The sequence below is a fragment of the Martes martes genome (assembly GCF_963455335.1).
Source record: "Martes martes genome assembly, chromosome: 1".
Classification (NCBI taxonomy): domain Eukaryota; kingdom Metazoa; phylum Chordata; class Mammalia; order Carnivora; family Mustelidae; genus Martes; species Martes martes.
The window spans coordinates 67,367,965-67,395,851 of NC_137888.1; the positions used below are offsets into that span (position 1 = coordinate 67,367,965).

A 27,887-nucleotide genomic window follows, 5' to 3' on the forward strand; every position below is an offset into this window, starting at 1 on the left:
AAAAGAACTGTCTAGTACTGACAAGATCATGGGATGAAGAAGAAAAACTAAGGAAGTGTTTTAGGATGAAAGAGACTAGGAGGACATGACAGCTGAATGCAGTGTGAGATCCTTTATTGCATCCTGGACCAGAGAAAGGACATTGGCAAAATTTGAGTAAAGTCCAGAAGATTAATATTATCATTAACATTGCATCAGTGTTGTTTTCCTCTTTCTGTAGTTTTACTCTGGTTAAACAAAATGTTAATTTTTCAAGTTTTTGAAAGTCAGGAATTATTTCAAAATAAGAAGTTAAAAAATTGTCTATACCTGTGCATTTAACTCAGGTCTTTTTCTGAACCCTGCACTCATACATCCACCTGTCTTTTTTGGCAGTTCTGCTTTGATGTCTCACAACATTGCAGATTTAACACATTTGAAACTGAAGCATTGACTGTCATATCTCTACAGCTTCTCCCCATAGCCTTAGCAGTTGGAACCACCATGGACCTAATTACCCAAGCCAGAAATCTGAGAATCATTTAAAATCTTTTCTCCTCTCTGCCCCCACACATTGGATCCCTTTCTCATTGATTATATGAAATATTTCTTGAATTTTCTAATTTTTAATATCTAATGACATCTTTCTTCAAACCAGCAACCATTTGTTACCTTGATTATTTCAATAGTCTTAGCTGGCCTTATACTCTGCAGTCCTTTCTCTCCATAGCAACCCAGAGCAGTCTTTTAAAACTTAAATTAGGTCATGTCATTCCCCTGCTGAAACACTTAGTGATTGCTATTGCATTTAGGATAAGACAAGCCCTTTAACTTGGCCCATAAGGTCACTCATGTTCTGGTGCTGCCTGTCTCAGATTTCATCTTGCGGTACGCTTCCTCTTGTTCATATGTTCATTGGCCTTCTCTCAATTCCTCAAATGTGACATACTCTTCCTGTTCAGAGATCCAGATCTGCTGTACCTGGCATGCCTATTCTTCTTCTAGCTTGTTCCTTCTAATCCTTGAAGTTTTAGCTTAAATATCACTTATTTTAAAATAGGGCACCCTATTCTTTTTTCTTCATAGCACCTTGCCACTATTTGTTATTACTATTTTTTTTCATTGCTTGTCATCTGTTATTTCAAGTAGACTAAGCTCCATGAGAGTAGGAACATATTTGTCTTTGCCTCATCACCCCCAGAGCCTGGCACTAATAGGTGCTAAATAATTCTTTGAAACAACTAAATGAAGAAAGAAGGTAACATTTGTCTTCTTAAAGTATGACTAGAAAGTAGCTTGCCTTGAAGAAGTGAGATTTTATTTTTTTCTGGAAGGAAAAAACAATACAGGCAAAAGTATGGAAGAAGAAACATGGTGAAAGAGGGAGAGAGAATAATTAAAAACAGTCTGATGTTGCTGAGCATATGAAGCTCAAAGATGGGTGAGATACTGGTGACATAGACTGAAGCCAGATCTTGGAGTCTCTTATGTACCAAATGAACTTACAAACCTTACAAGAGCACATGGAACTCTTGAAAGATTTTAGACAATAGAATAATATGGACAAATTTGCATTTTAGATCAGATTTGTGACAGCAGTTAAGTGTAGAAACTGGGAGGTGAATTTGAAGGGTATTAGGCTGATCCAAGTAAGAGATGATGGATTCTGACCCAAACAGTTGTTACAGAAATGAGAGGATAAATGAAGAAATATTTAAAGAGTAGAATCACTAAAACTTACTGAGTAGATATAGAAAGTGAGGAAGAAGTAGTGATGAATCTAAGTGTGGCTCCTAGATTTCCACACTGTGTTGCTGGGTGGATGGTGGTGGTTACAACAAAGAGAAAATTCTAGAGGAGGAGCTTCTTTAAAGAGATGGTAATGAGTTGAGTTTTAGCTGCTCTTGAACATCTGGGTAGGGATTTCCATCAGGCGTTTGGATATAAAAATCTTAAACTCTGTGGTGAGAACTCAAATAGAAATACAAAGTTGATGGTAGTTGTAGCCATAAGAATAGATGTGATAAAAACAGCCTGAGAGGAAGGTTATATAGTGCAAAGAGACCAGCTGACTGAGAACAGATCCAGCAGTAGAAGTAGAATAGCGGGAGAGGAAAACATGAGGGAGACAAGAGATATGACGAAAATTAGTAGAGTATAGGCCAAGGAAACGAAGAAAGAAAATGTCTTTAAGGAAGGAGGGAGTGATCGGAAGAATTGCATGCAGCCGAGAAAGCTAGTAGGAAGAGGCCTGAAAATAAGGATAGCATTTGACACTTAGGAGGAGTTTAACAAAGAGAGTTTAATGAGGAGAGTTTCCATAGAATGATGAACATAGAAAAAGTAGATTTCATGGGCGCCTGGGTGGCTCAGTGGGTTAAAGCCTCTGCCTTCGGCTCAGGTCATGATCCCAGGGTCCTGGGATCGAGCCCCGCATCGGGCTCTCTGCTCAGCAGGGAGCCTGCTTCCTCCTCTCTCTCTGCCTGCCTCTTCTTCTGCTTGTGATCTCTCTCTGTCAAATAAATAAATAAAATCCTTAAAAAAAAAAAAAGCAAAGAAAAAGTAGATTTCAGTAGGGTGAGGAGTGAAAGGGAGGTCAAAACATTTGGAAAGACATGGGGTGCCTGGGTAGCTCAGTGGGTTAAGCCTCTGCCTTCGGCTCAGGTCATATTCTCAGGGTCCTGGGATCAATCCCAGCATTGGGCTCTCTGCTCAGCTTCCCCCACCCCTCTCTGCCTGCCTCTCTGCCTACTTGTGATCTCTGTCAAATAAATAAATAAAATCTTTAAAAAAAAAATTTGGAAAGAGAAACAGAAAAATTAAATAGGTACTGGGTGGCATGAAGTCCAGGCAGTGCTTTTTATATTAGAGAAACAGACTGAGAGAAGAAACCTGGTGGGGAGGGGTGGGTAAAGAGATAAAAAAAAACAAGTTCAATATATGGTTGTTTGTTGCTAGTATATAGAAATTGTTTTAAAAAATTGTTCGTATTCTGCAACCTTGTTACATTCACTGATTTGTTTTACTAGTTTGTTTCTAGATTCCATTTTCTGTAGGTGATTGTGTCATCTGAAGAGACAGTTTTACTTCTTTCTTTTTAGTCTGGATACCTCTTATTTCTGTTTCTTGCCTGATTGCACAGGCTAGAACCTCTAGTACTATGTTGAATAGAAGGTGTGAGAACAAATGTCTTTGTCTTATTCCTTATTTTAGGGGGGAAGCATTCAGTTTTTTTTACCATTAAGTGTGATGTTAGCTGTTGTTTATCAGGTTGAGAAAGTTCCCCTCTGTTCCTGGTTTGCTGAGAATGTTTGTATCAAGAATGCATATTCACATTATCTTACCCGTTTTCTGTTTTCATCTGTTAATATGGTTATGTTATGTTAATATGAATTTTGTTGATTGAATTTTGAAGTTAAACCAACCTCCACTTGGTCATGTAATTTTATCATTGTTATATGTTGTTAGCTTTGATTTGCTAAAATTTTGTTAAGGTTTTTTTGTATCTGTGTTTATGGAGGATGTTGGTCTGTAGTTTTCTTGTAATGTCTTTGTCTGGTTTTGGAATTGGGAATAATGGCCTCGTTGAATGAATTGGGAAGTATTCTGCCCCCCCACCCCAGTTTTCTGGGGTTGTATATAATTAATACAACTTGTTTTTTACATGAATAGTATAAGAATTCACCAGCGAAGTCTTCTGGGCCTGAAGTGTTTTTGTTTTTTGGTGGGACGGTCTTTAACCAGGTATTTAGTTTTTTAAGTAGATACATAACTATTTAGATTTTTTAAAAAATGATTTTTGGTAATTTGTGTCTTTTAAGAAATTTGACCGTTTAATCTGAATTGTCCAGGTATAAAGTTCATCAAGTTACTCCTTTTTATTCTTTTAATATCTGTAGACTTTGTAGTGGTGTCATATCACTCATTCCTAATGTTGGTAATATGTGTCTGTCCTCTATTTTTCCTATTCAGTCTAGCTAAAGTTTATCAATTTTAATGACCTTCTTAAAGAAATAGCTTTTGATTTCATTGATTCCTGTATCTTTTGTTTTCTGTTTCAGTTCCCATTCTATTTTTGTTTACTTTAGGTTTAATTTGCTTTTCTAAGTTTCTTTGATGGAGGCTAAAGACAGTGACTGAAAACCTTTCTTCTTTCTTTCTTTTTTTTTTTTTTTTAAGATTTTATTTATTTATTTGTCAGAGATCACAAGTAGGCAGAGGCAGGCAGAGAGAGAGGAGGAAGCAGGCTCCCCGCTGAGCAGACAGCCTGATGCGGGGGCTCGATCCCAGGACCCTGGGATCATGACCTGAGCCGAAGGCAGAGGCTTAACCCACTGAGCCACCCAGGCGCCCCCTTTCTTCTTTCTTAGTACAGGTTTTTACTGCTATCCATTTTCTTCTGAGTCCTGCTTTAACTGCATCCTTCCAATTTTGATTTGCTGGGTTTTCATTTTAATGTAATTCAAAATATTTTATAGCTTTTCTTCTATTCTTCAACCCATAGTATGAATATATATATATATATATATATATATATATATATATATATATATGTAGTTATTTTGCTTCTAAGTATTTGAGAATTTTCCTGATATCTTCTTGCTGTTGATTTCTAATTTAATTCTGTTGTCCACATATTTTCTGTGGTCTTTGCCAAGACTTGTTTTTTGGCCACAAAGTGTTATTTAATCTTGGTACATGTTCTGTGTGCATTTGAAGTGTGTTTGTTCTCTTCTTTAGGTAGAGAAAGTTTTTTTTTTTTTCTTAAGAATTTATTTATTTATTTATTTAAGAGAGAGTGAGTGAGAGAGTAAGCACATCAGCAGGGGCAGAAGGAGAGGGAGAAGCAGATTACCCACAGAGCAAGGAGCCCGATATGGGGCTCCATCCCAGGACCCGGGGATCATGCTGAGCCAAAGGTAGACACTTAACCAACTGAACCACCCAAGTGTCCCTAGATAGAGTATTTTTAATAAATGTTAATTATATCAGGTTGGTTGACAGTCTTATTTAACTTTCATTCTTGCTTTATCAGTTATTGAGAGGAGTGTTGCTATCTCTATTTGTGAATTTGTCTGTTTCTTCTTGAGTTCTATCAGTTTTTGCTTCATTTGTTTTGTAGCTCTAATGTTATGAGCTTAACATTTAGGATTGTTATAACTTCTTAATAAATTGAGTTCTCCAGTATTATAAAATGGCCCTCTTTGTCCCTGGAAATATTCTTTGTTGTGAAATCTACTTTGTTTGATATTAATATAGCCTCTCTGGCTGGCAGGCTGGCTTGCTTGCTTGCTTGCTTTTTCTTTCTTCCTTTTGACTACTTTTCTGTTTCTTTCTTTCCTTCCTTCCTTCTTCCATGTTTCTAATTTAAATTTAATATTACAAGATTTTTAGTCTAACTGTGACTTTATACTGTATCTCTTTCCTCTTATATTGGAAATCTTAATCCCTGACAACATTAACATAATTATTATCATTATCTTGTAAAATATAGCATATAGATTTGAAATAATAATGCCAGTATTACCACTGGCAGGGAGGTTACTGAATGAAGTTTAAAAGGTCTTACTGTATTTGTTCTAAGGATGCAAAGTCAAATAGTGTGCTCTTATCTCTTGAAGTAATTGTTTTATTGGTTTCTCAGAATTGTTTTTTATTTTTAAGGATTGCGTTAGTTTAATATACAAGTTTCTTATGTTTCCACAGTCAGAACTTAGTTGAAGTATGTTTGGAGAGGTATCACATTCATTCCCGGCCATCTACCCTCCATATCAGAGTAATTAGAGAATAGAGATTTACCTTACTCTTTTTCACAATTATATAGAATTCCACCATTTAGATTTACTATGAGTTATTCAACCAGACCTTATGGATGAGCATTTGGGTTGTTATCCATAGAATCAGCTTTCTTTTGATTGGTATTAGTGTGTATTTTTCCATTCTTTTAACCAGAACCTCTGCTTTTTAATTGGTGTCTTTAGCCATTTACATACATGTTTATTGCTCTGTCTTTATGTTTATCTTTTCTTCTGCCGTATCAAATCTTTTGTTAATCCCATTCAATGTGTTTTTTCATGTCAGATGTATTTTTCATCTCCAGAAGTTCCAACTTTTAATGTTTTCTGTATCTCTTAGAGATAAATAATTTATGAACATGAATACATGAACATATGAATATAGATTTTAAAATCTATTATTTTTAAATTCTTGCATAATTAACACAGTGTTATATTGGTTTCAGGTGTACAATACAGTGATTCATCAGTTCTGTATATTGTTCGTTGCCTATCATGATAAGTGTACTCTTAACCCCCTTTACCTATTTCACCCATCCCCCTGCCCACCTCCCCTCTGGTAACCATCAGTTTGTTGTCTAGTTAAGAGTCTGGGTTTTTTTATTCTTTGTTTCTTAAATTGCTAATTTTTTAATTTAAATTGCTAATTGTTTCTTAAATTGCTAATGTGAGTGAAATCATATGGTATTTGTCTTTCACTGACTTTTTCCTTAGCGTAATATTCTCTAAATGGATCCATCCATGTTGTTGCAAATGGCAAGATTTCATACTTTTTTATGGGTTAGTAATATTCTGTATGTACATACTACTTCTTTATCCATCCATCTGTTAATGGACACATGGGTTTCTTCCATAATTTAGTTATTGTAAATAATACTGCAGTAAACAGGGGTGCCTGGGTGGCTTAGTTGTTAAGCATCTGCCTTTGGCTCAGGTCATGATCCCAGGGTTCTGGGATCGAGCCCTGCAACGGGCTCCTTGCTCAGCAGGAAGCCTGCTCCTCCTTCTCCCACTCCCCCTGCTTGTGTTCCCTCTCTCTCTGTCAAATAAATAAATAAAATCTTAAAAAAAAAAACTGCAGTAAACATAAGGAGTGCATATATCTTTTCAAATTAGTGTTTTCATATTCTTTGGGTAAATGTCCAGTAGTAGAATTACTGAATCACATGGTAATTCTATTTTTGTATTTTTGAGGAAGCTCCATCCTATTTTTCCTGGTGGCTACACCAGTTTGCATTCTCACTAACAGTACAGGAGGGTTCCTTTTTCTCCACATCCTTGCGAGTGCTTCTTGTTTTTTGTGTTTTTTATACTAGCCATTCTGACTAATGTGAGGTGGTATCTCAGTGTGGTTTTCATTTGTATTTCCTTGATGATGAGTAATTTTAAGCATCTTCTCATGTGTCTGTTGGCCATCTGCATGTCTTCTTTGGAGAAATGTCTGTGCATATCTTCTGCCCATTTTTATGTTCGATTACTTGTTTTTTGGGTGTTGAGTTATGTAAATTCTTTATGTATTTTGGATACTAACACTTTATTGGACATATCATTTGCCAATATCTTCTCCTGTTCAGTAGGTTGTCTTTTAGTTTTGTTGGTTCCTTCCTTTGCTATGCTTTTTATTTTGATACAGTCCTAATATTTTACTTTTGTTTTTGTTTCCCTTACCTGAGGAGACTTATCTAGAAAAATGTTGCTGCAGCCAGTGTCAGAGAAATTACTGTGTATGCTCTCTTCTAGAATTTTTATGGCCTCAGGTGTCACATTTAGATTCTTAATCCATTTTGAGGTTTTTTTTATGGTATATGAAAAAGTGGTCCAGTTTCATTCTTTGGCATGTAGCTGTCCAGTTTTCTCAACACCATTTGTTGAAGAGACTGTCTTTTTCCCATTTCATATCCTTGCTTCCTTTGTCGAAGATTAATCATATAATCATGGGTTTATTTCTGGGCTCTCTGTTCTGTTCCATTGATCTGTATGACTTTTTTGTACCCTACTGTTTTGATTACTGTGGATACGTAGTGTATCTTGAAATTTGGGATTGCAATACTTTAGTACTTTGTTTTCAAGATTGATTTGGCTAGGGGCGCCTGGGTGTCTCAGTGGGTTAAGCCTCTGCCGTTGGCTCAGGTCATGATCTCGGGGTCCTGAGACTGAGCCCCGCATCGGGCTGTCAGCTCAGCAGGATGCCTGCTTCCCCCCTCTCTCTCTGCCTGCCTCTCTGCCTATTTGTGATCTTTCTCTCTGTCAAATAAATAAAATCTTAAAAAAAAAAAAAGTGTAATGTGTAAGGCTGATGATTCACAGACCTGTACCCCTGGGGCAAATAATACATTATATGTGGATTTTTTAAAAAAGATTGTTTTGGCTAGTCAGTCTTTTGTGGTTCCATACAAATTTTAGGATTGTTTATTCTAGTTCTGTGAACAAGGCTGTTGTTGTTTTGAAAGGGATTGCATTAAATGTGTACATTGCTTTGGGTAGTATGGATTTTAGCTATGTTTGTTCTCCCAATCCATGAGCATGAAATATCTTTCCGTGTGTTTCTGTCATCTTCACTTTCTTTCATCAGTGTATTATACTTAACAGAGTATAGAACTTCCAACTCTTTGGCTATGTTTATTACTAGGTATTTTATTATTTTTGGCACAATTATAAATGGGATTTTTTCTGAATTTCTCTTTATTCTATTTAATAATATATAGAAATACAATGAATTTCTGTATATTAATTTTGTATTGTGAAACCTTACTGAAATCATTTAGGAGTTCTAGTTTTTTGGTGGAGTTTTTAGGGTTTTCTATATAGAGTAGGGTGTCACCTGCAAATAGTAAAAGTTTTACTTCTTCCTTACCATTTGGATGTCTTTTATTTCTTTTTGTTTTCTGATTGCTGTGGCTAGGACTTCCAGTACTGTGTTGAATAAAAGTGATGAGACTGGACATTCTTGTTTTATTTCTGATCTTACAGGGAAAACTCTTGTTTTCTTCCCATTAAGGATGTTGTTAGCTGTGGGTTTTTCATAGAAGGCATTTATTATGTTGAGGTATGTTCCCTCTAAACTTATTTTAATGAGGGTTTTTATCATGAATGGATGTCCTACTTTGTCCAGTGCTTTTTCTGTATCTGTTGAAATGACCATGTGGTTTTCATCCTTTCTCTTGACGATGTGATATATCACATAGATTGATTTGTGAATATTGAACCACCCTTGCATTCTGGGAATAAATCCCACTTGGTCACAATGAATGATTTTTAAAAATGTATTATTGGATTTGATTTGCTAATTTTTTGTTGAGTATTTCTGCATCCACTTTCATCAGAAATTTTAACTTGTAGTTCCCTTTTTTTGTAGTGTCTTTATCTAGTGTTGGTATCAGGGTAATGCTGGCCTCCTAGAATGAATTTAGAAGCCTTCCTGTCTCTTGTATTTTTTGGAATAGTTTGAAAAGAATAGATATTAACTCATCTTTAAATGTTTGATAGAATTCACCAGTGACACCATCTGGTCCTGGACTTTTATTTGTTGGGAAGGTTTTGATTACTGATTCAGTTTCATTGCTGGTAATTTTCTGTTCACATTTTACATTTTTTCCTGATTCAGTTTTGGAAACTTGTATATTTCTAGGAATTTGTCTATTCTAGGTTGTCCAGCACATAATTTTTCAGTTCTCTTATAATCCTTTTTATTTCTGTGGTGTCAGTTGTTACTTTTCCTCTTTCGTTTCTGATTTTGTTTTTGAGTCCTCTCTTGCTTTGTTTCCCCCTCTCCCCCTCTGGGGATTCTGGCTAAAGGTTTATCAATTTTGTTGATATTTTCAAAGAACCAGCTCCTGGTTTCATTGATATGTTTTATTTTTTAAGTTTCTATTTCATTTATTTCTCCTCTGATCTTTATTTCCTTCCTTTTACTGGTTTCTTGAGTTTTGGTGTGCTGCTTTTTCTACTCATTTATGTGTAAGATTAGGTTGTTTATTTGAGATTTTTATTGTTTCTTGAGATACCATTATGGCTCATGTTTGTTTTGATTCTTTGTGTTCCTGGTTATTTTCTGTTTGATTCTAGGTATTATGAAGTTTCTGGATATTTTTATATTTTTATCAGTATACTTGAGGACCCAGTTAAGTAACTTGGAAACAGTTTCATTCTTTTGTGGTTTGCTTTTATTTTAAACTTTGATGGATGGAATAAGAACAGCTTTTAGTCTAGGACTTATGTTTTCTCAGTCCTGAGGCAGCATCTCTAAATTACCAGGTTTCATAATATGGCTGGTAGGACCTTGTGCTGGCTTTGTGGGCTTCAAGAATTGTTCCCTCTGCCTTTTTTTTTTTTAAGAGTTTATTTATTTATTTGAGAGAGAGAGAAGCAAGAGAGCATGAGTCGGGGGAGAGGGAGAAGCAGACTCTCCACTGAGCAGGAAGCCCAATGCGGGGCTTGATCCCAGGACCTCAGGATCACAATCCAAGCTGAAGGCCTTCTGCTCTTTTCAGATGATTCTTTCTCTAGCCTCAGTTTCCTTACGTACACATGCTTATCAACACTCTGCTAATGACTCCAGAGGGATTCTTGTAGCTCTCTGGAAGTTTCTTTTTGTGCAGCTCTTCTTTTCTCTGGTACTCTGCCTTTGGAACTCTAGTTCCCAACTAACAATTCTCCCTCTAGCAGTATAGTGGGACAAGTAGGGGCTTACTTCATTTCTTCTGCCCTGAGAGATCAGTGTATTGCACTGCCAGTTTTTGTTCTTTTTTTTTTCTTCCCCCAGTTATTTCAGGCAGGGAGGTAATTCTGTTCCCTCTTATTTCATCTTAGCTGTACCTAGACATTAACACTTGTCTTCCAGTGTAAAAACAAACCTCAAGGAAGAGATTCAGGTCATTCTGTATTTTAAACAAGTTTGGACTAAATTTATTTTCCTTTGCAATTTCTAGAAAATGTATTAATATCAGATGTCATAGTTAAACAAAATGTAAGATGATTTGGTATACTAAGCTCATTTTTAACATTTGTTTTCTGCTCATCCATGGTTTATGGTATGAATTTGCTTGATTCACTGATTAGAAGAATAGTTTAATCTAGGTAATTAGAAAAATATTTCATGACATGCAGTAAATAACATAATTTGTATTTAATAATCTTAAGTTTGTCAGAAGGCAATTTTTTTAAAGATTTTATTTATTTATTTGACACAGAGAGAGAGAGAGAGAGATCACAAGTAGGCAGAGAGGCAGGCAGAGAGGGGAACGGGGAGAGCAGAGAGCCCGATGTGGGGCTTGATCCCAGGACCCTGAGATCATGACCTGAGCCGAAGGCAAAGGCTTTAACCCACTGAACCACCCAGGTGCGCCCCCCCCCCCCCCGCCGCTTTTCTTTAACCTTTTTTTTTTTTTTAAGATTATTTATTTATTTATTTGACAGAGAGAGAGAGAGAGAGAGAGATCACAAGTAGGCAGAGAGGCAGGCAGAAAGAGAGAGAGAGGGAAGCAGGCTCCCTGCTGAGCAGAAAGCCCGATGTGGGACTTGATCCCAGGACCCTGAGATCATGACCTGAGCTGAAGGCAGTGACTCAACCCACTGAGCCACCCAGGCACCCTTTTTTTTTTTTTTTAAGATTTTGTTTATTTATTTGACACAGAGAGAGATCACAAGTAGGCAGAGAGGCAGGCAGAGACAGAGAGAGGGGGGAAGCAGGCTCCCCGCTGAACAGAGAGCCTGATGTGGGGCTCGATCCCAGAACTCTGGGATCATGACCTGAGCTGAAGGCAGAGGTTTTAACCCACTGAGCCACCCAGGCGCCCCTGTCAGAAAACAATTTTAAAACTGTCTTACATTTAAAAATTAAGACCACTTCTGATGATTTCTATAGATTCATACTTCTGGCTTATGGGCATCATTGTTTTGCTTTGTGGAATATTCTTATAGAAATCTTTGTATAATGAACTGCATTTCTCTCAGGTTTTTTTATAACTCATAAAATTATAGTGGCTTTCTGTAATTAAGATTTCTTAATTAGTATATACATGAGATAAATTTGGTATTACAAGGAGAGTAATACAATAAATTCAGGTTCAATAGGGAATGTAGAAAGACACTGGACTTCAGAAACAGTTAAGAAAGTAGAAGTTGGGTCTTGGCCCACTTTGTACAAGTTGTATTACCTTTAGCCTTTTTTTTTGTTCCTGTGTAACATAATCTTTTTGGCCCCTATTTTCTTCTTTAAGGTGTTTTTTCTCAAAGGCAGTTGTGGGAGTTAGATACATTTTGTGAAAATACATTGTAAACTACAAATGCTGTGTAAAAAACCAAGTATCATTTTGAGATTTAGCCCGAGGATTATAAGTTTCAAACAGTATGTAGTTGGAAAATTTAACTGTACCTGAGCCTAACATTTTAATAACCAGAATTATTATCTTGGCCTGTGCTTTCTTTGGTTAGTTTCAGAAATTTTTTAAATTTGATTTTTGATACCCAGTTTAATAGAAATGAGTCATGTTATCATTTCTTTCTTTGCTTGGCAGCACAACATATGCACTTAACCCACGTATATGATCTGTGGGTTGTGGAGAGAAATAAGGATGTTGCTCAGTAGTCCACGTATTTCAACAAAGAATACTCTTAAGTAACTCTCATGAGTTTCTCTTAGACATTAGGAAAGGCAGACCCTTACATGTTAAACTAAATATGTGAACTCAATATTGAGTGAGAAAAGGTGAGGAGCAGACCATTAAGTTAAATTCTATGTCCTCTGTAAATACCAGGGACTTTACCCATAGAGCGGATTAGAAGACCTTGGTTTTTAAGTTCTGAAACATTTCTTGTAGAATGATACAGGAGCTGTTACTGAGACTCAAAATAAAAGGCTACAGAATTGTGGGAGGCTTGCCCTCTATTTATGAATCAGAATTTAAGTGGAAACCACAGTCGTTTCCTTGTTTCTCATTCATGCTTTAGCAGAGGATGTGATGCCATAGATCTAGCTTGGTTTGTAGTTTCTCCTTTAAGGTTCACACCACATTCTTTTCCTGTTTAGAAGCCACAGCAGTTTTAATATATTATCAAACCACAGAATGTACCTTGCTGGATATTTACAGGGGGAATGTGTGCTACATATTATTTGGTAGAGCCAGTACTGATCGTGGCAGTCTAGTTTAAGTCATATTTCAGAAATACTGCATAAGTAGATAAAGTGCACAATATAGATAGATGTATTGGGGGTAGGTGTGGTATATAGGCATACCATCTGCACACTTGTGGAAAACAATTTTAACCCTTTGATTGTATTAATTTACATTTTAAAATAATGCTTTATGTTGTTTGACTTGAATATATGTTAATTTTCTTTTTTTCTTTCTTAGCATCATGGCATGCCATGGGTTGCCTCTCATAAATGGACAAAGCTGTGACCCTTATGCAACAGTTTCTCTAGTGGGCCCTTCTAGGTAATGTTTTGTTTTGTTTTTTAAGTTTTTATTTAAATTCCAGTTAGTTAACATACGCTATAATATTAGTTTCAGGTATATAATACAGTGATCCAACATTTCCGTACAACACCCAGTGCTCATCACATGTGCACTCCTTAATCCCCATCCCCTATTTCTCCTATGCCCCCACCCACCTCCCTGCTGGTAATCATTAGTTTGTTCTCTATAGTTAAGAGTCAGTGTTTCTTTTTTTTTTTTTTTTTTTTTTATTGTTCCAAAATTGTATTTTATGATTTTTATATATAATTCTCTTTTGGAAAAATGGATATTTATTCTCACATTATTTCCTCAGCATGAGTTTCCATTACATATTTCCCAAGGTCATAAATAAGCCATTTATCCCTTATTTTTGACTTGAGGAATATTCTGATCTTTGGAATTGGCATATAGAAGCATTTTATATATACTTGTTATCAGTGTGACCCTCTTGTCATCTCAACAAGTTTAATGTTTGTTTTTTTTTTTTTTAATTTTTTTTATTTTAATAAACATATAATGTATTTTTATCCCCAGGGGTACAGGTCTGTGAATCGTCTGGTTTACACATTTCACAGCACTCATCATAGCACATACCCTCCCCAATGTCCATTTCCCCACCACCCTCTCCCATCCCCCTTCCCCCCCGCAACCCTCAGTCTGTTTCTTGAGATTGAGTCTTTTATGGTTTGTCTCCCTCCCAATCCCATCTTTTCATTTTTTCTTTTCCTACCTCCCCCCAAACCCCCCCACCTTGCATCTCCACTTCCTCATATCAAAGAGATCATATGATAGTTATATTTCTCCGATTGACTTATTTCGCTAAGCATGATACCCTCTAGTTCCATCCACGTCGTCGCAAATGGCAAGATTTCATGTCTTTTGATGGCTGCATAGTATTCCATTGTGTATATATACCACATCTTCTTTATCCATTCATCTGTTGATGGACATCTAGGCGCTTTCCACAGTTTGGCTATTGTGGACATTGCTGCTATAAACATTCGGGTGCACGTGCCCCTTCGGAGCACCACGTTTGTATCTTTAGGATATATACCCAGGAGTGCAATTGCTGGGTCGTAGGGTAGCTCTATTTTCAGTTTTTTGAGGAACCTCCACACTGTTTTCCAGAGTGGTTGCACCAGCTTGCATTCCAAGAGTCAGTGTTTCTTGATTTGCCTCTTTTTTTTCCCCCCTATGCTCATTTGTTTCTGATATTCCACATATGAGTGAAATCATATGGTATTTGTCTTTCCCTGACTGACTTATTTCACTTAGCCTAATACTCTCTAACTCCATCTATGTCATTGGTGGGTAGTGTTTATTGAATTATTATTAGATTTTTTTTTAAACTCTAAACACATAATTTCAAACATGCCTTTATTTTCCATAAGTACACTGATTTTAATCCAGAAATGTAAACATCTCTGGATCTGAAGACTTAGTATGTATATGGGCTTAACAAATGATTTCCTTCTTCGACAGTAGATGCTTCATTACATTGAAATGATCAGTGGTTGGCTTCTATTTGTAACCTGGAGTTAGGAATTCAGAGTAGGAGAGCGAATTATTATTGGATTTTTATGTTTTAAAATGTGACTTAAGAATTATAAGATTAAGATTTTAAGAATAAATGCTAAATGGCTATTTATGACACAAAGTTAATGAATGCTTTGAAAGAAACATTTTTAGTGAGTTCTGTTATACATTTGCAAACAACCAAGTCCTGTTCTTATAGAAAGAAAGTGGTTGCCATTTCAAATATGCTGGACTCTTAGACTGTGGGGAGCAATGTTAGTTTTATAGTAGTTAAAATGTTCTTTAAAACATAAATTTGACCTTCCTCACTCATCATTGGCCTTCCTACCTTCAAATGTCTTAGATTTTATATGGGTAAAATCCTGTTTTAAGAAATGCTAGCTCAGAATGGCAAGGCAGTTTCCATATTTTTATCTGGAAACCTGCTAGGAACTGAAAGTGCCTTTTCTGCTCATGGAATCTGTGCTCTACAGAGAGAATTCCAAGCTGTAGACAGCCTGCTGAAGTACCAGAACGTGGTAAAGTGTACCATATCATTGATTTAAATTATTTCTAATGATTTATGGAAAAACCTATAGCAATTTATATATTTTGTATTTTATAACTTCATTATGATTTCTTTCAGAGCCTGACTAGTCTGAAATTTGCCTACAACTTTGAAGGTTTAAAATCAGGAAACAAAGAGCAAATATTTGCTTTATACCAAACTCATACATACATACACAGACACATACCCCTTCTCCCCAACTTCAGGCTCTCTAGGTATTCTTTTTATTTATTTATTTTTATTAATTTTTCTTAATTCCAGAATAGTCAGCATACAGTGTTACATTAGTTTCAGGTATACAATAGAAGTATTTTTATTTTTTAGAAAATCACCAGTAAGTCGCTTTTAAAAAATGTATTAATATATGTATATAAAATATCTAGCGCCATGCCTAGTACTTACTGTGTGCTCAAACAGTATTGCACTGTTAGCACTATAGATGGTTCTAAAGTTGAAAGCAGATACTCAATCCTTTAACATTCATGTTATCAGAGGGATTAGTTCTGGATGTTGAAAATGTTTAACCTAGTTGAGCTATTTTTTTGTTTTTGTTTATAATCTGTAGCTAAAGACAAATTCTTTAGTGTAATCATTTAGTAACATACAAGTGGAAACCATTTGGCATGTAAATTTGGTTTTAAGAGTCATTATTGGTATTGATAGTGTACTGTCATCACATAAGATGTTAAAATTGGGAGAGGCTGGGGAAAGACTGCATGGGATTTCCGTGTACATTTCTTTGCAACCTTCTCTAATTATTTCACAAGAAAAAGTTTTTTTAAAAAGCCATATTGTAAGCCCAAGAAATAAATTTAGTTAAGAATGCTTTTTGTGTTCCTCAGGTATTTTTCAGCATAGATAAAGGTACTCTGAATCTCACTATCTTCCTTTTACCATTCTGATATAAAATAAGTTTGTATATGTAAAATAAGCTTGATAGTCAGCCTAGTATAGCCATAGAGAGAAAATACAATCTTGTCCTATATTGCATATACAACTTGTATTTTCTTTGATTTGGGTCTTTAGAGACATATCAGATTTTTTCCCCAAGTAGTATTTAAAACTATGGTTTTCCCTGAGTCATCTTAACAGCTAAAGGGAGGTCAGGCTCCCTGGTTGGAAATAGCATGTTTTATAATTATGTACTATTAAGTTCTACAAGGTAAAACTCTACCACATTGGAACAGGAATGACCAAAAGAAGACAAAAGTAAAGAAGAAAACAAGCAATCCGCAGTTTAATGAAATCTTTTATTTTGAGGTAACTTTTTATTTTATATAAATGTTGACATTGAATATTTAATATTGAATGCTGGCTTCTTTTTTTGAACTATAGCCATAGTAATCATTTAGATCAACTAAAGCAACTAAGCATTTCTATCCTAAGAACAGTAGAACCATGATGTAATGTGGTAGAGGACCAGTATATAAAACAAATAAAGGCAGAACTACAGCTGATTTGGGGATAGGAAGGACTAGGGCCACACCTATTCTCTAGTCATCCCTAATACCACACCCTCCTTCACACACGCTCCCACCTTATCCGGCCCCCCACCTGACAAACAGTGGCCACTGGACTCTTATACTGAGTACTACTGTTTGAAAATCACTAGTAAAGTAGGTATGACATCACTTGGTTGGAGTTCTTGTCCCAGTTGATGTTGTATAAATCACTAAATGTGAGGTTTCAGTTTATCTTGTGAAAAGATAATTTTGTAAGAGAAAACACTAGCTACCCTACCTGACAGAGTTTTTAGGAGGCCCAAATGTGAGAATGCTTTGAGACCATAAAGTGCTATAAGATTAAAGCCTTATTATTAAGTTCTTTTTAGCTAATTGCCTCTATAGACAAATGCTTGTTTTCATAGAGATCTTCAGCTGCCTTGAAGTTGCCCCAAAATAGAGTGCTTTGGAGTTCTTTACTGTGGAGCATTTGTTAAAGAAATCCTTTTTCATATTATTTGAAAACTGCAGGGAAGAAAAAGACCTCTGATTTCTAAAAGATTGTGTTCTAACCATAGAACATGTTGCAAATGAGATTAGTTAGCATATAGGAAGATTTGGGGGAAAGTTCCATTGTGTGCTTTTTCCTCTTTTGTATGTGTGTTTTTCTTGATAATTCCAAGTGGAGAGGAGTGAGAGTACATCTAGCCATGCCTGTTTACTATATAAAGAAATATAGGTTGAGGAAAATACCAAAATTGAAGTAGGAAGAATTGTGGGGGTGGAGGCAAGGGAGAAAGAAAGACAAAAGAAAAAGTACCAATGTGAGACTTTTCCATTTCCTGGCTAAGGACTTTGGTGGTTATATATTTATCAGTGGCTATTAAATCTAGCCTGCAGAAAACATGGGGCAACTTGGAGCAAGCAGATGGCCTTTTGAAAGGCAAGGTCTGACCTGCTTGCTATATTCAGGTGTACATATGAAGCCTTAAAATATTTATTCAAAAAGCCCTTTGTTGAGCAGATTATAAAGATAAGATTCAATCTCTGTCCTCGAGCTAAAGCAAGAGACACAAAGCACACATATGCATGCATACACACAGCAGCAAAATGCAGTAGATACAGGGAAAGTCAGATGAGTTTTCCAGCTGAGTTAAGTTAGGGAGAAGGAGTATTAGAAAGAACATTTTGAGCATAGACAAAGAGACAGAAAAGCAGTAAGTTACATCCAAAGAATAGCAAATAGTGATTTAACTGGAAGGGTTCTATAAGAGAATAATTGGAGCAAAGCTTAAAAACTAGACTAGGACCAACTATGAAAAGCCTTGACTACCTGTGGCTGACGTGCTTACAGAGTAGCTGTTGAATATTTTTGAGCCTGGAAGTGGTAAGAGTAATGCAGTGTTTTGGGAAGAATTAACTGTGATCTGTGGGCCAATAGCTGAGAAAGAACAGAAATCAAAAGACTCATAGTTTAGGTGGTTTTGTTTTTGTTTTTGTTTTTGTTTTTTAAAAAGGAAGGCAGAGGGGCTTCTGATCCAAGAGAGTAACATGGGAAAAGAGAGGAAGTGACAGATGAGAAAGAAAGCTGTAAAGGGGAGGATAACAAATTGATTATAGAAGAAAAGACAAAGGGAAAAGTCAGGTGTCCTCATGGTTTCAAATCTGGAATAAGGGAAAAGTTAAGGAAAGCAGAAGTGGTTCAGTTGGGGACATAATGAACTTGAGGTCTGACGTGAAAACCCCTCAGTAAGGAGTTCATGACAAACATAAGATGGGTAATGGCTGTAGATAAGCACTCAAGATTTGCTTGCCAGAGAGTCAAGGAAGCCAGGGATATAGAGGCATACAATATAGGAGAAAAGTGAGGAAGCTCAGTTTTGCCACTTATTAAGTATTCAGCTTTGAGCATGTCTCTTAATTTCTGTCCTTTAACTTCCTCATTTTCAAGATGAGGATAATAAATCTAGCCCTGCCTGCTTCAAAACAGCATTCTGATGAACAAAGAAGATAATGGATGTGAAAGCACTTTGTAAACTGTATAGCCCTTTGCAGCCCTTAGAGCAACGTGAAAGTTAAAACTGTGGAGAAAACCAGTATTTATAGGTTCTGAAGAAGAGGTCCCACAGGAAGAAGCAGAGAACAGGAGGTTGCCTGGGTAGTGCTTGGGTAAATTCAAAACAGTGTTTCTGGGAAAGGAGGTATGGTTGTACTCACTTGTTCTGTGGTCAAGGAAGATGAGAACTAAGTACTCACCATCAGACCTGGTGACTAAGAGGAGTTTGGGGAGGGTGATCTGTGAGGACACCATATTATAAGGAGTTACTGTAGTGACTGGGTGTGAGGAAGTGGTGGCTGCAAGGATGGATTACAGTTTTGAGATACTTGTCTGTGAAAGGAAGGAGATAAATAGGAAGACCATAATTTAAGTATAGAATTTTTCTTAGACTTGAGTGAGGTGAATAAGCTGGTAAAAAGCTATAATTAAAATAGATCAAATGTTTTTTGTTTTTTGTGGGTTTTTTTTTTGTGCTGAAACCCGGGAATAGATCAAATGTTTACTGCATGCTTACTGTATGTCATGCATGGGTGGAATAGTCTTGGAGAAGAGGAGGATCATCTCATCTCTTGTTCAAAATAAATGAGAAAACTCATCAAGTAGAAGGACCATGTGAGAATGAACATGTTCAGGTGGATGGTAGCAGAGGAAGTCCCTGCCAGTTGCCTTGGTATTTTTGGTAAAAATGTGAGAAGGAAGTGTAAGGATAGAATTCATATCTTGAGAAATGTAGGAAAGTCTTCAAACAGTTCTTCGCATGTGCAGTTCACCAAAATAGAACGCTTTTACTCTTTGAGCCACTAAGAGATTACATATGAGTCAGAGAACCTAGTGTTGCTGTAGATTGAGTTGATAAGGAAGGGCATGGAGGCAAAATTGCCTTTGGTGTTTTTGTACTGCCTTATTCTTACCTCCCTGCTACTTCCATAGCCGTTTTTATCTTTAGCTTTGGGGGAACTATTACCTAGGTGTTTTCCTCTGTTTATAGTAAACACAATTGAACATTTTAGGGATGATAGTGTTTTAAGTTCATGTAGGAAAAAATATTTAAAAATTTTTTGTAAACTAAAATATTTTGTTCACAGGTAACCAGATCCAGTAGTTACACAAGAAAGTCTCAGTTCCAGGTAGAAGAGGAGGACATTGAAAAGCTAGAAATTAGGTATTTGTCTTAGAGTTTTAAAGATCTGCTTTTTTTGGTGCCAAAAGAAAATCCTAAATCCAAAATAGAAAAATCATAAAAGGAAAATAGGTGAACCAAACTTAACAGACTTCTCTTTAGCAAGATGGTTGATGAAACTTAGAGGAACAGGCATCTAATTTAAATTCATACTGTCTTTTCAAAATCTGCTTTCTTTGCAGAAGTAGTCAAGGTGTATTTATTTAATACCAAAGATGACCTGATTTTCACCTATTTTATTATATTTTTAATTTTCACAAATTTAATTGCTCTTTAAATTTCTTAATCTAACATAATGGATGCAAAGAATATATAGAAAAGTAATTATATATTAGCCAATTTAGAAATAATTTTTTTATTCTTCTTAACATATCTGCTGTCTAACAGAAATTTCAGTGAGGTAAGAAGTCTTGTAAGATAATTCAACAGGTGCATGTGTTTGAAGTTTGTGCTATTTAGGTCTTAAATCTCTATGCTGTTTGGGAGGGAAAAGTTCTGTAAGTGCATGTACAGGTGTGGTGTTAACAGTGTTCATCTAAAGGGTGTATTAGTCACATGTTTGGAATGATCAGGTAATGTATTTTTTTTAAATCACCTATCTTTACATATTAACTGGCTCTAATTGAGAAAGAAACTGTAGTCTTGTGTTGGTTTCTTTTCTCAAATTCAACAAGGTAACTCCAGTTCTTAACTGCTACAGGTTAAAATAAAGCCTAGACTTTGAAACTAAGAAACTTAAGTGCTTTCTTTTAGACTATTTAAAATAGTTACACTCTGTGCTTATAAAATAAAAGCTACTGCAATATTTTGTTTTCTTAGTTTAGTTAGTGAGGTATATGACAATGCTAACATCTCTTACTTTTAAGCATGTAAAATTAATGCCATAATGCAGTCAAAGTGATTTGAAGCTACCTGTTGGCGTGTGTGCTCTTAAACATTGTTTGCAAAAAATAAAGCCAGTTTTAAATTTTCAGAATCGACTTGTGGAATAATGGAAACCTGGTCCAAGATATTTTCCTGGGTGAGATTAAGGTTCCTGTGAACGTGTTAAGAAATGATTCCTCTCATCAAGCCTGGTAAGAAGACAAACATTCTAGTGAACTCCACAGTAGGTCATCCCCTTTAATAAAATGGACGAGCAAATAAATGCTTACTATATGCATATTTTTTAAAATTTGAGATAGAATAAGCCAGAAGTCATTAACTTTAATTGATTTGGTTAATTTATTTTTGCAGAAATAGAAGTACATTCATAGTTTTATGACTTGACCTCTAATACTGAGATGTAAGAACTGAATTATCTAGGAATATTGTTCTGTTTGAAAATGAAATCTTAACTCTGAGGAGAAAATGAAAATCATTTAAAACATTATGTAGGAGTTGCCCATGTGAGAAGATGCTTGGTCACAGATCAGCATCTGCAGTCCAGAAGCCTTATTTATGGTGATAGGAACTGTGGATGTTTGAAAACAGAGGATTTATGATAGGGAATCAACTGTTAATGGGCTCTAACCTGTGATTTTTCCTTTATCACACCCCACTGAAATGCACTGTGAATGGCCCTGATGTTATTTTAAATGTCTAGGGTCAGGGCGCCTTTGTGGCTCAATTGGTTGAGCATCCATCCAGCTCATGATTTCAGCTGAGGTCATGATCTCAGGGATGTGAAATCAAGCCCCACATTGGGCTCTATGCTCAGCTGGGAGTCTGCTTGAGATTCTACCCCCACTCCCACTCCTGAGTAAATAAATGTGTGTCTAGGATTCAGATGTTGAGCTGATTCAGTAAATACTTTCTTGAGATGCTCTGGTGGCTCAGTAATAGTTAGTTTATTATTTTACCTCTTCATGTCTTTAACGGTGACATTAAACTGATGGTAGATAAAACATACTGTTCATACATTAAACTGGTGTTATTTTCCTTAGCAGAATTGATGCAGAACTATCATTTTTTTCTGCCGAGAGCACTTACAAGCATGCCTGTCCTGCCCCTTCCAGTAGGTTGCCCAGCAGCCCTCATGCTAGACTTGGGTTTCCACTGAGCATAAATAAACAGACCTTTCTCTTTGCCTCTAAGGCCCGCTATTTAGAACTCAGTTTCAGTGCCTAGGAGAGGAGTTGGAATTGTTGGAATTAAGTGTTTATTTTATTTTTTTTTAAAGATTTTGTTTATTTATTTGACAGACAGAGATCACAAGTAGGCAGAGAGGCAGGCAGAGATAGGGGGAAGCAGGCTCCCTGCTGAGCAGAGAGCCTGATGTGGGGCTTGATCCCAGGACCCTGGGATCATGACCTGAGCCAAAGACAGAGGCTTTAACCCACTGAGCCACCCAGGTGCCCCGGAATTAAGTGTTTAGAGGTTTCTTACTGTGGGCATCAATTTCATTTGTCTTTAAAAGAGCCTCCCTTGGGCACCTTGCTCGGTCAGTTAAGTGTCTGCCTTTGCCTCAGGTCATGATCCCAGGGTCCTGGGATGGAGCCCTGAATTCCGGGTACCAGCCCAGCAGGAAGCCAGCTTCTCCCTCTGCCCCTCTCTCTCCCTCTGCACCTCACCCTGCTTGTTCTCACTTGCTCGCTCTCCTTGCTGTCTCTTGCTATCTTTGTCTCTCTCTCTCTTTCTCAAATAAATAAATCTTTAAGAAAAATTTCTACAACATGGAATAGAAACATCTCCTAATTCATTTATACTTCCAAAGGTAGAAGGAAGTATACAAATGTGAATGCCATTTTCTTTTAAGTCAGAAATTAAATTCTTGGGCTCCTTCGTCATTTGTAGAGCTGTAGCATCCCCTTGTGGGATCAATGGTAATTGCATAAAAGCACAGGAAAAGCTTTCTTTACCTTCAGAATTTCAGGCATATTCTTTCTAATCTTGGTAGTAGGAAAGAGAATAATTATCAGTAATGTAATCCTGTTGTTTGAAAAGTTTCCATTTGCTTTCTTTTTTCACATGATTTCAATTAGTATCTGTCTATTATAGTCCTTTCCTGAAAACGGGTTTTAATGGTTCCAATTTAATTTTTTTCTCAGATTACAACATGATCCAATCATTCCCCCTTTCCTTTCTTGGCTTTTCAGTTCCTTAGCAATGACATATGTTCTTTATTATGAAACTTCTGTCAGATGTTAGGAGTAGCTTGTTAGTGTTGATAGTCACTCATTTTAACTTCAACCCTATAGACAGTAGAATTTTATATGATTTTCTTAATAATATAGCCACACGGTTCACAGTTCAAAAGATAAAAATCTGTGTCTTGTCCTAGTCCCTCAGCTAATCATTTTCCCTCTTCTGAGGCAGTCACTGTTTTGACTTTCTGGAAATATTTTATGGAATATAGTCAAATATGTATATATCCTTTTCCCTTCTTTACACAAATGGGCACATACTGTATTCCTGATCTGCGCCTTGCTTTTCTCACTTACCAGTGTAGTAGAACTTCAGTAAATATTTGTGGAACCTTAGTAGTGGTTAAGAGTATGGAGTCTGGAACCAAATTGCCTTGGTTCAAATCTTAACCTTTGCCATAACTACCTGTGTGACCTTGGACAGGTTACTCTACCCCTTGGCTTTGTCTTTCTCTGGCTCTAAAATGGGAGCAGTACAAATAGTACCTGCCTCCCAGAGTTGTTAGAGGATGAAATGCATTCATCCTCATCAATGAGACAAGCTGCAAGTGCAGTGACCATGGATATAGCTCATGGCTCTCATCATTACAGTGATTGCTACTGTCATCACCATTCCTCCACCATTCCTCCATACAGAATTTCTGCATCCTTTGTTGTCATACCAGTGTTCCATTGTTTACAATGTTTGAGAATCTCACAGGCAGTCTAGTTCAATCTTATTTCACCAGTTCCCATCAGTATCTTAATGTGTGCAAAACCTTTGTGTGATTGTACAAATTGGCACATTTTTCCCCCAAATTTTCAACATGTAAAAGTGGACATTAAGAAAAGACAATAGAGGAACACCTGGGTGGCTCAGTCGATTAAGCATCTGCCTTCTGCTCAGGTCATGATCCCAGGGTCTGGGATTGGAATTGAGTCCTACATCAGGCTGCTTGCTCAACAGAGTCTACTTCTCCCTCTGCCTGTCACTCTCCCTGCCTGTGCACACGCTCTCTCTTTCTCTCTGACAAATAAATAAAATCTTTAAAAAAAAAAAAAAAAGACAGCAGATTCACATAGTAGATAAAACAAATGATTGGGGTTTTAAACATAAGCACTTTATGCATATTTAAAAGTAGATTAATATTTTACTTGAGGTGAGTTGGTTATGTAGTTTGCTAATTTTGCCACCTATCTTTAGTCTCTTAAGTAAAAATCCATTGATAATGCTTACCTTTTTTTTTTTTTAAAGATTTATTTATTTATTTATTTATTTGTCAGTCAGAGAGAGAGAGGGAGAGGAGCGAGAGTGAGCACAAGCAGACAGAGTGGCAGGCAGAGGGAGAAGCAGGCTCCCCGCCGAGCAAGGAGGCCGATGTGGGACTCGATCCCAGGACGCTGGGATCATGACCTGAGCCGAAGGCAGCTGCTTAACCAACTGAGCCACCCAGGCGTCCCGATAATGCTTACCTTTATGGAACCAGAAACAGCATTCAAGTGTTAGTAGAGCTGCCTCTGAACAGTTACTTTCCAGCTTCTGAACATTACTTCATTATGCTTGTTTTCAGCATTATGAACAAATAATTGTAGTTTTTACCTGCCTACTTTAACTTCAATTATACAGACCTTGTGGTTAAAATTTTTCAAATGCTAGATTTTTTTTTTTTTTCTATTAAGGAGCTTGTCAAAACAGCTGAATCTTGAGAGCATCACGCTTACTTTTATGCCTCTCTAATCGTGAATTTAAAAATATATGTAGAGCAACTGAATTCCACTTTCAGTTAATAATTTCTCTATTTCTATTTTTCTTATTCTTTCAAACTAAAATGCTCTACTCAAAAACTGAAGAAAATATATTTGATTTGATTTTTTCTTTTAAATCCCTTGACCTTGTATACATGGCCATGTATCCTCATTTAACAAATCTCGAGAGTTTACTCTTTACCTCTAATTCATACAGATTACTTTGTCCACAGGGGATTCTTCAGGGTTTAAACAGTGTTTTTAAATAATGTTATAAAATAACAAATCATGTTTATGTAGTTACATTAATAAGTACATTTATCTATAGTTATTTCTATATTTAAGTGGTAACAGTTATATATAAATCTTACATAAATAACAGCTGCATAGTGTTTACTGTGTACCTGGCACTCTTCTAAGTACTTTACTTATATAACCTCCTTAGAGTTGTTGTAAGGATTAAATCAGATACTATTATTACCCCTTATATAGAGTAGTAATAAGGTAAGGAAATAAGCGCAGAGAGATTAAGCGGTTTGCCCAGGGTCATACAGCTGAGATTTGGACCAAATACTCTGACTTCAAAGTTTATGTTCTTAACCAATTACTATAATAAATTTGTACCTTAACATACATTTATTTGTTAAAGATTTTGTTTACTTATTTGAGAGAGACAGAGAGACCACAAGTGGGGGAAAGGGACAGAGGGAGAAGCAAACTCCCTGCTGACCAGGGAGCCTGATGTGGGACTCAGTCCCAGTTTCCAGGACCCTGGGATCCTAATCTGAGCTGAAGGCAGGCACTTGACCAACTGAGCCACCCAGCTGCCCCATAAATATTTTTTATATGTTTAAAACTCAAAAATGTTCGGGGTGCTTGGATGGCTCAGTCAGTTAAGGGTCCAACTCCTGATTTTGGCTCAGGTCATGATCTCAGGGTTGTGAGATGATCCCATGTAGGATTCTGTATTCAGTGTGAATGAAGTCTGTTTAAGATTCTTTTTCTCTCCCTGTCCCTTTGCCCATCCTGCCCACTCGTGCACACGTGCGCTCGTTCTCAAATAAATAAATTAAAAATGTTTTTTAAAAACCCTCAAAAATATTCTCTGTTTTAAGCTGAAATCAAAGATTTGAGTGCCCCTTGTTTTATAAAATATTGTTAAAAGTTGAAGGGGCATGGGGGAGGTTGTAAGTTGAGGGTATTTTGAAATTTTATGTTTTTTCAAGTAGACACAGGTGAGATCCTGTGCCCAAAAGGATTTCTTACCCTTCCAAAGAAATCCAAGGAAACAAGCTTAAAAAACGAGGCAGGAGTGAGGCCTTTTGAGGTTCCTGTGCATTCTAAAGGAGTGATACATAATAATTAGTAACTGGTGTAGCATTGCCCTAATTCCCATTCACCCTGCATGTGCTGTCTCTCCCTGACAAAAAAATAAAGTCTTCAAAAAAAATACCTATCGTTTTATAACCTGTGAAAGTTAATGACTCTAGGTGGTGCTTATCAGTGACTGCTAATATCACAAAAAGATAAACAGACATTAGTGCCTCTTTGTGGTACTAAACAACACTATCAGTGAAATGTTCTTGCCAGCATATCAAATCTGAATCTAACCAAGCCTCTAGATCTAACTGCCAATATACAGAAAGTACAGAGAGGACAAAGAACATGCTAAGTGACGTCATGGAGATAGAGATAGATTTAGCATAATCCCAGTTGTAGAAAATTCAATTCTAGCTACCTGATTTCTTAGGGAATAGAGAGAATCTGTAGGTTAAAAGAAACTTAAGTATCAACCAGTTAAAATCTATGGACCTTGGATATGAACAAATTGTAGAAAAGTATTCATGATAAAGTTTGGGAGAGTTTGAATACGGACTGGATAATGATGATTTTTAAAAGTTATTATGTAGTTATAGTTATATATATTGAAATATTTATAGGTAAAATTGTAAGACGCCTGGAAATTGCTTTAAAATAATACAGGAATGGGATGGGAGGAATGAGTAGAGGGATGGCTTAAACAAGAATAGGCTTGAGTTGATGATTCCTGAAGCAAGGTGATAGGTGCATGGGGGTTCAAAAGATGTACTGTCCTCTTTACTTTTGTATGTGTTATTAAATTTTCATGATAAAAATTCTTTTAAAATAACTGAGATTTCTGATTTTGGTCCTACAAACTCCTCTTGATTTCTAAACATTTTTCTTGGAAAATTTTAAAGCTATCTTTGTTTGTACATATATTTTATGCCTTCTATTAGCCTAAAAAAATTTCATATAAATCTGATTTTTGCAAATAAAAATATTTTGAGTATAGTTACATTGTTTCTCCTTTAATAATATAAAAATCTGTTTATAAACCTTCAATCACTAACTTTTTAAAAAAGTAAGTTCACATTTTTACATATATAAGATTTACTTTAAAACAAGATCACTTATGCCTTCTTGTGGTATGTCTTATCTATTTCAGCTAAATATGTGTTTCTTAAATTTAGTGAGATGTTATTTTTGATTATATATTGGATTTTAAATGTTTTACTTTTATTATCTTTTCCTAAATCTGCAAGCTAATCAAACTCATTCAGCCCCTTTGAGATCTTATTTTTTTACTTTTAGTTTACTTTAATTTTTACTTTTTGCTTCCCAGATAAAAGTCTGTTTATAGCTTTCTGGTTCAATATATAACTGATATTAAGCCTCTGAAGATTGATGGTTGGCTACTTATAAAGTGTCCTAACCTTAAATACTAAGTTGACTTTTTTGGTTTGGGGTTTTTTTTTTTTTTTTTTTGCAGCTTAACTATTTATTTACCTCACCGACTTGGATGCTCATTATCATCTCATGTAGTCATTTGTATTTTTACTTTAGGTACTTGCTACAACCAAGAGACAATGGAAATAAGTCATCTAAAATTGATGATCTGGGGTCTCTTCGATTAAATATATGTTATACAGAAGACTATGTGCTTCCATCAGAGTACTATGGTCCTTTGAAAACGTTGCTGCTAAAATCACCAGATGTTCAGGTACTTAAAAATCTTAAGGG

General features: G+C 36.1%; 1 protein-coding gene across 2 annotated transcripts in view; it reads left to right on the forward strand.

Moving 5' to 3' along the window:
- The window catches only part of RASA2 (RAS p21 protein activator 2), a 127,115-nt gene that overhangs the window by 60,393 nt on the left and 38,835 nt on the right, over window positions 1-27,887 (forward strand). For both annotated transcript variants that reach the window (XM_080815402.1, XM_080815403.1), the window contains exons 6-10: window positions 13,127-13,210; window positions 16,502-16,574; window positions 19,901-19,977; window positions 20,970-21,071; window positions 27,711-27,867. In XM_080815402.1, the coding sequence (XP_080671528.1) occupies window positions 13,127-13,210; window positions 16,502-16,574; window positions 19,901-19,977; window positions 20,970-21,071; window positions 27,711-27,867 (493 nt within the window). The remainder of the gene's footprint in view (window positions 1-13,126; window positions 13,211-16,501; window positions 16,575-19,900; window positions 19,978-20,969; window positions 21,072-27,710; window positions 27,868-27,887) is intronic.